Genomic DNA, 11732 nt, shown 5'->3' on the forward strand with positions numbered 1-11732 from the left:
AAGACCATTAATTGCAAATGTATAGATCTGAATTTTAACGTGTCTGTGTGACCTACAAGAATTTCCTCTGTCCTTAATAAACACCGAAAAGACAAATGCTTAAAATGTGATACTACTGGTACTATTAATATTAGATTCTATAAAAAATATTTCTTTCATTATAAGTACCTAATTGGGAGGTTTTGTGTGGGTTTTTTTTCACGGTAAACATATTTAAATGAATTTTGGAAGAATCATAATTTTTGTTTTGCAGTATGTGTAATATATAAATCTATATCAATGTATTTATTATTCCGTTATTACTGAAATGAAAATCTAAATGTAATAAATGTCATTTTTTTTAACTACTGAATCATAGGGTCTGTGTTTTAACTTTGTTTGTGGGTCCTTCGCGAATTCAGTCGCGAAATGACCGCGAATATTTAGTACTTTGCGTTAATCTTGAGGCACAGTTAAATCTAAAATGACGGAGAACCCTGTGAAACATTCTATTTCATGAATTCTATTTATGCTTTATATATTTGCCTAAAATATAAGAAAAGATATAAGGCACATTCAAGACAATTTCAAAATATGGTGATGCTTGAAAGTCCAATTCCAATAAAAACTATGGTCTACAAAACTTTTTTTCAAGAGCTGGTGTTAGGGATAATTTACTATTTTGCGCTGGTATCAAGAGAATTCATCAGTTTCTATTGAACTACTCTTTCTATTAATCAAAGAATTTATGGCCAAATTGACATTTTATTGATTTATAATGAATTAAATGGTTGCAGATTGTACGCGGGAATCGATAGTTGGCGTGCGTATTTCTTTAAGTACATTTTCTATTGGTGTCAAAATTTAATAAATACACGTCAGTTATTTTCTTTCAACGACCATTTAAGCTTATGTCTCAAAAATGCAAAGACATTCGGGTTTTTTTTTTTAGAAATGAAAAAAAATTTAAGCGGAAATCCAACTAAATTTTTAAGCAGTCAGTTACCAGCGAGATGCGCACAAATTTTAAAAATATATATTATGTAAAGAATTATTTTTTTTAGTTTTGCACTGCATAGCTTTGATCGATGAAAATTTAAAGGCTCTCAAGCTTATTTCCTTAAATTAAATATTCAGCAAACTAATTAGCATGAAAGCATGTTCTCAATTTCCTAGCGCATATTAAACAACGCTGAAAAAAAGAAACATTATACGCTTCTCAGGTGAACTGTGTTCTGAGCAACAATTGTATCGCAGCAGTTTATTTTAACAAGTCTCATCTGGATTGTGTTCAATTGATGAAACATTCCTGCGTATCTTAAATATATGGAATCGTAGGTAAAATATGCACAGAGATCGTTTTGTTGCCATGCAAACCTTCAAAGGAATACCTTGTCTACATTTTCGGAATCAAAAAACCAATTTAATATGTTTCTATAGCTTTCTATACCTGTGCATGTATGTACCATATTCGGAAGCCAGTACAGTAAGTGGGAAATTTATACATCAAGGAAATGTCTCGTATTTTGACACGTCTTTGATGATATCCGAATTAACTCCGGCAGTTTCGGAAATCTCTTTGCGTTATTGTGCTGTAGAATGCTACAAGAACTTGGACTGTAACGCAGTAGAGATATGTTCATCCGAGACAGGAACGATCTGCCGACTAAGTTCAAGCATTTTCAAATCAATGGTTACTGGAAGTAATACGTGTTTTCGTTATGAACTGGTGAGAATTAGATTGAAATGAATTTAAAATATTAAACAGATTCGATTTTCTAATCTTCAATATAAACCATGATATTCTCCAGAGTGTTGTAAAAAGTTGCAAATTTACAATGCATTGATGATAATTCCATCCCGGATTGAATAATTTCTGCAGTCTTCAGGTTATGATTAACGCAAAACATCCAGATCTGGTACATTTAGGCTATGTTACTAATTCAATTACATTTGGAACACATTTATCAAGAAATATAATTAATTAAAAAAAAAGATATTTTAGAAATATGGCCCTTCTTTAAAAAATAATCATAAAAAAGTCAGAAATGTTTCGGACAAAGGCTTTGTTAATCAGTCATTAATGCAATGAATCACATGAAATCAATAACAAAAATGATCCATTTTTGTTTAAAATCTAAATAACATTTTAAGATATGCTCCATATTTAGGGGGAAAAAATATGTAACCTTCACGGTGTATTTTTGCCGTAATAAAACTACCCTAGCCCAGTATGTTTTTCTATAATTCATACTTTGTGTCTTTTCAATAAAGAAATAAAGTCAATTTTTTTTTATATTTATAAGTGTTTTTTTTTTCAGCACCATAATATAAATATTAAAGGAATGTGCATATTTTGAATATTATTTCATTGATTTAATTTCAATGAGTACATTTTAAAATTTTCGGCAAAATTGATTATTGATTGAAACATGTTATAATGATGTAGTCGGGTTAATCGTTTTTTTTTTATTACAGTATCTTAAATTCCTGAGGACTTTTGAAATAATAATAAAAAAAACAACAAGACAGTTGTTGATTATAATGTACATTTTATCAATCTAAATTGAAGAAAATGCGTATTTTTAATTTCATAACTTTTGAATTATTGATAGGAGCACGCATGCGGCTGGAATTCTTATTTTAACAGAAGAAATGGATATTGTGAGTGTGTTATTGGTAAGCAAAGCAACTATTCGAAGTAATATTTATTTGTTAAAGTAGTGAAATGAAATTTAATATTTTCTGACCAGAGAAGTATTGCAAGCATTATTAATCGTGACCACTGAGGATCAATTATTATTGAATCGCTGAAAGTTTTTTCTCTTGCTTAAAATATAAGACAATTGAAGGTACTTTATACAGGGTTATTTTCGCCCTTTCACAGTTGCGGACAATTTTGCCCCTGTCAAAGTTTTGTTTAAGTACTTATACTGTATCATTTTAATTCGCCCAAATGAGGATAGGCGAAAGGGGCGAAAATAAAACGGGGGCGAAAGTTTCCCTGTATACAGTTATATCAGCGTGCTTTTGGTATAGTGAATAACCGACCAAAGTGGTACAACATGTACTAATCTGTATTTTGAGAGAATTTGCCTCTGTCTAAGATAATTAATGAATTGAAATCCTTACAGTCAGTGTCATCGTCGGAATCCACGGGTTTTCTCTCCTTTACACTGCATTTAACAGTGTAACGGAGAGAAAGCCTGTGGGTTCCAACGATGAGTCAGTGTATTTAATGGTGATACACAAATAACAGTCAGAAGTTTAATAATTTTAAATTAATGTTATAGCTACGTGTACTCTATACGAGGCCTGTTCAATGAATGATGTTCTGAACTGTATAATATGCACCACAGATATCATATGACATTACGCTCGACTGTCTCTCATGATTGAATCTTTTAAGAATTTATATCAGTTTATTTGATCACTTTTCATGTTAATTTTCATTCTGAGAAGCTGGAAACAATTAGAAAACTAGAGTGAAATTACACGCTGCTTTTAAGCTGCTGTTAAGCTTATAAAGAATCCAAAAGATTCTTATCCATGAAAGAATGACTGCACTTAAGTACGTCATTTGGAACCTTTTCGGCTACCCATTTTAAGCTTAACATTACAATATATCGCTAAATTAAACTATGATTAATGTGCAAGCATATGCTTTTGATATTTACATGTATTTTTAGAATTTTATGTCCTACATAGTTCGCAGTGGCGGATCAAGAAATTTTGAAAAGGGGGGGGGGGGTCAGGGTAGGGGCCCACAGTCACACCAAAAAAAACATTGATTTATCAAAAATTGTGTATTTTTGAAGACTCAAACGGGGGGCCGGGCCCCCTGCCCCCCCCCCCTTCTAAATCTGCCAGTGGTTCTATAATTACAGAAAATGTAATTGAAACGAACATGTAAAAGCCTTAAATTCCGGAAATTTGAACGGGACCACTTTCGAATTTAAGGTATCCGCAAATAGGCGGAGACATTTAAACCGCGTGGTTGTGGAATGTAAACATTAGCACGCGTATCGAACAGCATAATGTCACGTGAGTAAGGTGATTATAATATCAATCGCTGATGCTTGGTGACCGGTTAATTTAGCAGCTATATCAAGCCTAGTTTTTGGGACATTTTTTTTTAATTAGATATGAGCCGCAACTTGGCCAACATTGTCCTTTGGATATGTATAAGTTTTAGTTAAAACACACATTCTGTGCAAATAAGAAAAATGGCCAAGTTGCGGCTCGATGTAAATAAAGTCGTTGAAAATTGGTATGCATATGAATAACAATAGAAATGTTAGACCCCCGTCTCAAAAGATAGTGTCGCTTGGCATTGTTTAATACTTTCATGTAATGTAATACACCAAAACCTGCTCTTAAGATATTGTTTAATACCTATAAAACATATATTTAATGGATTTTGGAATTTTATTTCGCGCAAAACATCGGGATCCAACTCTCATAGCTTCAGTGCAGTCATTCTTTGTGAAATTTACAGCAACCAATTCCTGTTTTATAAACACATTAGCAGGTGGATTTCAATGAATAATAATGATATAATCAGGATAAAAAATGGGTACCGTCTTTAGCGACAATGACTTAAAACAATCAATGTTGAGTTTGCCATAATTCAACAATTTATCACTTAGGATGTTAGATTGACCTTAAAACACATAGCAAAGAGCTAGGTTCATATGCATGTTATGCAAAAATGGCCCTGTAGATATATCGATTCTTTGATTACCGCTTAATTTGCCTTTGAACTTTAGTGCTTTCATTTCCTAATAAAATTTTTAAAAGTCCAAATCTGTGTGATCTAGCATTTTGAAATTGCAATGTTCTTGAATTTTAAGATAAATTAATATATTTGAGTACATACAATGAAAAAAAAATAATATGAGCACACTCTCTTATATAAAAAAATAAAACATGTCTTAATTCTGTGAAACAGTTCTATTATTTATTAGTTGCATATTTTAGCTCAGAGGTTTTATATTAATTTTTTTTTTAAAAAAAGCTGTAAAAAATGCCGTTTTTGAAGACTTTTTCAGAATATGAGGAAAGTTACACATTTCAGGACGCCATAATGCATTGCCTAGCCAAAGATTACTTCATTCTTGATAGATATTCAATGCATTGTTAACGAAAACTACACAGTTTCAGTTTTTCGGAAATTCACAAGGCCAAAAAAAAAATAAAAAAAAGAAAAGAACAGTGTTGTTTAATAGGCATCAATCTGGGAGTAGTTCACACTATTTAAAGAAACATTCGACAGTAAAAAAAAAAAAGCTAAGTATCCAATGGTCACTAAATTACATTTCATTAATTTTCTTCATGACAACGTCGTAACCCACACGCCATGACCAGTAAAGTAGTTTGAGGGATAAACAGATGGGCAATATTTTCTCACACGATAATAATAGCCCTTTTATTTTGTTCATTTTCGAAACTTAAAAAAAATTACCTTACAGAAAGAAGGAACAGGTCGAGGAAATCATAAGATCTGCCATAATCCAGTATATAAACGGCCATACTTAAACATGACTTTAAAAAGCGATCAGATATTGGATAAAAATCGCAGCTAGGTTAAGGACTCCTTTAGGTGCCTCAGCTTATGCAGAGCTTCGAGAATTCGATTATGACGTCACGGCAAAACTGTGCAAATGAATCTTGGCGAGTAAATACTTAATTTTCTATAATGTCAAGCACTTTTTTTGCAGTCAATTTTCATAAATATTGTAAATATTAATCAATGTGTAACTGATCTTGTCATTATATATAACACTATTTGAAAGTAAAATTAAAGCAAACTTGATCTCGCGGTATTGGCTGTGATGACGTCATAGACTTGTTTGACAAGCAGTTTCTCTGTACTTGAGATGTAGATCAAATTTATATTGATGAAATTAAAGTTAAATAAGCCTGATTAAATTAAAATTTAGTAATATTTTTTAATGCATTACTCAATATTTTCCAGTCTTATTAAATTGAAAGCGATTAAGTCTATTATTAAGCCACAGTAAGGCACATTTATATATAAATGTACTAAAATCACAGGCACAACCCCTCGAAAATCTCAAAAGTTCAACGATATCCGCATAACTATAAATTATGATTTTTTTATACACTTGTAGCTATTGTTCCTTCCGAAGTGTATTTTGAAAACAGCTGGGAGCAAATTGTGCGCTGTTGCTTTTTTCCGTAATTTTACATTATTTCATGCGTATAATCTTAATGTACGAAGTTTATCAAAAGACGGCTAAATTTTATATTATGCCCGGGCTTGAGGAAATTGTTCCCGCACATTTTGGGTTAAGAAATTTGTCTTAAACAAAACATAATTTATTTCATAGTTAACAATTATTATTTTATATATCGTTGAACTTATGCAATCTTTGTAGTCGTACATTTTTTTTCTAATTTCCATCATGTCACGTGACAAACAACTGATGTAAGTAAAGTCGCTTTTGCCAAACTTGTCAGAGACCCCATACATGCAAATGCAATAGTAGAATTTCTATTAAGGTATGTCACTCGTCAGCTTTTTAGAAAAGTTATCGCAGATCCTCTTGCTTCAAAACTATTTATCATTTTTTTAATTTTTGTAACATGTTTAAATTCAACAATGTTAATGTTTTAACAATCAATGAAAAAACTGCTCAAAAAGCTAAAAAAAAAAAAAAAAAAAAAAACAAGACAAATGAGGGACTAATTTTTTGTGGTGGAAGGATATTTAGCAGATAATTCTGCAAATCTGCACATTTATTAAGTTTAATATCTTGGAACTTTAGCCTCACATACTTTTTCTCGGAGAATATTTTCCGTTATGATATTGCTAGGAATATTTAATAGAGGTATTAATTTACATTTTTAGAACAAGTTTTACACCTTCCTTCAACAAACTTTGCCAAAAAACGAAGATATGTCAAATAAGTCTATATAAAATTTATACCATTTTTCGTCTGAAGATCACATATTTTGACCAATATTTCAAAATTAAAATCACTGACTCTAACTTTTTCTTTTATTATTTTTAAGTACTCGAAATTTGTGACTAATCAGCACTTAAGTTGTAAAAAGCTTGGCCTTAACAAAAGGGCGTCCTTAACCTAGCTGCGATGTTACGGACATGTATTTAAATTCGAAGAAAATATGAAGTTGAATAATTCAGACTAGCTCTGAGAAAATTATTTATTGAACAGTCCTCGTATCTCAATTGAAAACTTTATGCTTTCAGTGATAAAATTAGATTTTAAAAGAAGCAAAATAACGAAGGTCAAAATAAATAGTTTATTGAAAGTCTATAAACTACTTGTAACTGGTAAATAAACTTAAACCCTGAATAGCAAATATTATCAAATAATGAAAGGTAAATGAAAAGAACCTTGACGAAAAAAGTTGTTAAACATTTCACTTTTTTTATTCCTACTTCATCAAAAATTTATAAGACGCAATCTCTTTTGAGGAAAACTAATTAAGTTTCTTTTCATTTTTAACGAAAATAGTGTTGCATTCAATATCAAAAGTAAGTTTAGTCGGTAGAGCGCTCCTTCTGTGATAAAGTAAAAGATGTAGATAACGAGCAGTGACCGATCTCCAAAGATCTATAAACAACACAAATATGTGACGAGGGCATAAAAACTAAGCCCTGGAAATATGTGGTGAGGACAGGTGTCTAGGAAATGTAAGAAGTCTTTGTAGATAGGCCACGCCCACCAAGGGCGCTACGTATTGAACAGGTAGATGGGAATTTCTGTGGTCAAATGAAATATAAAACAAAGGCCTTGCAATTTTGTATAAAAGAAGTCAGTTAAAATGCGACTCATATATATTTATTTACTATGTTACATTGTAGTTAATTGATCCGAAGGGTCCTATCGTGTCGCGTTGACAGGCCCGGAACATCAGATTAAATAAGATGCTTAGCGTCGAGTTTGATCTGATGATCCGCGCCTGTCGAAGCGACGTAATATGATCCTTCGGATCAAGGATATGAATGATAAATTTATTATATCCCCCCCCCCTTATTACTAGCTAAATATAGCAAAACAAAATTAATAAAAGTTAATAAACTGCAACATCTAAATATTATTCGGACGTTTAACTTACTAAAAACGGTTGGTTGACAGATTGTTGTTTTACATTGCATTTGAGACTTTTTACTCAAATATAGAAACTTCATCATATTATCATATATAGGTCCAGGGCCTCAAATCAAGACCTATATTCGACACTTACAGTGTCAGCACTATATTCGACACTCAGCAGTGAACATTCTTTATTCTGTCTGACCGGCTGATATTTAAAAATTGCTCACTCCTCTAAGACGTCCGATTGCACCTTTGAACATTAATGGGGACCTTCTGTTTGCCCTTTTTTTCGATTTATTGTCTTCCAAATTGATGACTGTTATAAATATTTGAGAATTTACTGAAAATAAAGTCAATACTAAGGTTAAATGACTTCTCGCTTCAATTTTTTCAGAGTTGCATCACCTTTTTAGCTCACCTGCGCCGAATGCTCAAGTGAGCTTTTCTTATTAAAATTTGGCCGTTGTTTGTCGTCGTTGTTGTCGTTGTTGTTGTCGTCGTTTACTTTTCACATTTTCATCTTCTTCTCAAGAGCCACTAAACCAATTTCATCCAAACTTGCCACAAAGTATTCTTGGGTAAAGGGGATTCAAATGATGGGCCATCGCTTCTTCCAAGGGGAGATAATTCTGAATAAGTGAAAAATTAATATCATCTTTTAAAAACCTTCTTCCCCAGAAACACTGGGCTAGGAAAGATGGAACTCATGTGGAATAATCCTCAGGTAGCGAAGATCAAAGGTTGTTCAAATAATGACCCCCGGGGGTAGGATGGGGCCGGAATGGGGTACGGAAGTTTAACATAGGAATACTTTGGAAAAATCTTATAAAATCTTCTGCAGAACCACTGGGCTAGAAAAGATGGAACTCATGTGGAATCCTCCTCGGGTAGGGAAGATTTAATTTTTTTTTTTCAAATCATGTTTCCCGGGGTAGGGTTGAGCTACAATGGGGTATCAAATTTCAACCTAGGAGTACATGGGGAAAATCTTTTAAAATATTCTTCTCCAGAACCACTGGGCCAGGAAAGATGAAACTCATGTGGAATCATCCTCATGTACATGTAGTGTAGATTCAAGTTTGTTCAAATTTTGACCCCGGGGGTAGGAAGGGGTCTCAATGGGTGTTCAACAAAAGAATTCATAGGAAAAATCTTTAAAAATCTTCTTCTCAAGATTCACCTGGCCATGAAAGATGAAACTTTAGAAGGATCGTCTTCTGAAAGGAAAGATTCATTTTATTCAAATCATGACCCCTTGGGCATGGGTGTGGCCACAATTATTGATCAACATACTAGGAAATCGTAAAAATCGTTAAAATTTTTCACAAAGCCATCATGATATTGATCATCAATCTAAAAGCATAAAGAAAATGTAACTTAGATTTGAAATTCAGGAGAATAGAGGAGCCATAAAGTGGACAAAGGAATACAAAGGCTATATCAAAAGAAATTTTCATCTTATAAACAACAAAACCATAATGTGTTACAAAAGCATTCTAAGGAAGTGTAGATTTAAGTTTGTTTAAATACCCCCTCCCCAGAACCGATTTTTATTATATATCTTATTTTTTCAATACTGAACTAATTTTTGTTTTTACCCAGCCAGTTGCTCAGATAAGCGATGTGGCCCCAGGGCCTCTTGTTAATTTCCATTTTCTCTTAAAAATAAGGACTTTTAACACCTGATGCAAAGTCGTTCTTTGAACATAAGCTACTGAATTGCATTGTTAAAACATATTCACAAATTTCGTTATTATCATACTTTGTTTTTAGACTGCCATTGTGGAGCTTTAACACCCCCTGTAGGCCAGTTTTTAACACACACAGTGAAGATGGATGGCCAACAGTTTCCTGCCAATTGTATGAATACAGCCGGTCATATTTGGACGGTATATTATACAAATACAAAAAGTTCAAGTGATCAATAATTTAAAAAAAAACATTTGTGTGATTGCGATGACATTATCTGTAAGATAATACTCATATGTCTTTAAAAAAAATTTGACACATCAATTCTTTTTTAAAAAGCATACTTTTGCTTGTTTTGTTTAGATGATTCAAAGACGAGTTGATGGCTCTGTTAACTTTTACAGAGGATGGACGGAATACAAAAACGGATTTGGTGACCTCAACTCTGAGTTCTGGATTGGTGTGTAATAATTATTAAAATCCTGTAAACGAATATAATAAAAGGCAATAAAGACCTTGACTCTTGTGCGATTGAAAATTTTCCAAAAAGATTCCTTACATTGCTCAAGTTTAGTAAACTCTCAAATTCACGCCTTCATAGAATTATACAACCATTCACCTAATGTCAGATATGTTTCGTATATTTCAAGATCAATTTCGTATGTTTGCATGTTATGTGTTTTAAGGTCTTGACAACATCCGTTTGTTGGTGACCAATGGATATACAGTTTTACGTGTGGAATTGGAATACGGTACAGAGTCGGTGTATGCTGAGTACAGTAGTTTCTACATCGCGGAGGAGGGAGACAACTACCGAATCCACGTGTCTGGGTACAGCGGAACAGCTGGTACGCATGCCAGACACTAAGTTTTCTATATGGAATTTACATTAATTCTGCAATAGTATTTAAATAGCCATAAATGTTTTAGAATATGCTATATTAGAAATTGTAGGTAACTTACATTTTTAAACAGCTCTTTACAAGGACATTTGTTCTATTTACAGGTGACGGAATTTCGTGTACAGTTATCCACTGCCACAATGATGCCCAGTTTACTACATTTGACAATGATAATGATAGTGGAAGCACTAGAAACAATGCGCAGACGTGGCGGGGAGCCTGGTGGTACACCGACGGGCACCGGTCAAACCTCAACGGTGAATACGGCAATAACAATCACGGAGAAGGGATCAGCTGGTACTTCTTCAAAGGTTGGAGTGTGTCCTTGACACAAACTAGAATGATGCTAAGACAAGCATAGAACGTCCATGGTTGTAGAAAATATTGGAAGTACAAGACGTTTAGAAAGATTTACGCTATCTTGGTGTGAAAAAAATATTTTACTTGTGACTTTAATTTACATGAATCATGTACGAGTATGTTTTTCTTTTTTGTATCGAGTTTCCAATTATTCAAATTATTTTAGAGTATAATACAATGTATGAGTCTTTATTGAATACAATTAGCTCTTTAGAAGGTAAATTTTGCAAATTCATGTATAATAAAATGATGTCTAACGATTCTAGGATAACTAATAAATATGATAAAATGCTGCTATTCAGGAACACAATATCAATCATTTTTTTTCCATCATTCAAAAGCCTTATTTGTTTTACTAGGTAAACATGTATTTCCTGTTATTTATTCAGACAATGATTGTTTTGTAAAGTTACAATATTTTTAATATTGTCAGATGTTTCACTCTTTGAATTTTGTAATTAATCTGTAAATGAACTGGAAAATTAAAATAAACTAGTCTCTTATAATTTAGTACTTACTTGTATATTCCTAACTAAGACGGTATGCATAGTAACAGAATAAATCGGGTAATCTCGGTATTGTTGCTTTGCAATTTTTAGATAATTTTTAGATAACTTAGAAACCGTACATTGCCTTTGAATACATTCAATTAACTGCAATATCCTCTGGAGAGTTTTTCTTCTTTTCTTCCTTTAACTACAGGACACGGCAT

The 11732-nt window shown here is 32.6% G+C and overlaps 1 protein-coding gene across 1 annotated transcript; it reads left to right on the top strand.

The window, feature by feature from the left end:
* Positions 1 to 1435: 1435 nt before the first annotated feature.
* Positions 1436 to 11021, top strand: LOC134249387 (ficolin-1-like). Its single transcript, XM_062731752.1, has 6 exons — positions 1436 to 1708; positions 2595 to 2658; positions 9843 to 9958; positions 10122 to 10218; positions 10445 to 10606; positions 10765 to 11021. The coding sequence occupies exons 1-6, from the start codon at positions 1436 to 1438 to the stop codon at positions 11019 to 11021; spliced, it is 969 nt and encodes a 322-aa protein (XP_062587736.1).
* The last annotated feature ends 711 nt before the right edge of the window (positions 11022 to 11732 follow it).

This window comes from Saccostrea cucullata, unplaced genomic scaffold, assembly GCF_032062105.1.
Source record: "Saccostrea cucullata isolate Sc308-1 unplaced genomic scaffold, CSIRO_AGI_Scuc_v1 ctg5258, whole genome shotgun sequence".
NCBI classification, from domain to species: domain Eukaryota; kingdom Metazoa; phylum Mollusca; class Bivalvia; order Ostreida; family Ostreidae; genus Saccostrea; species Saccostrea cuccullata.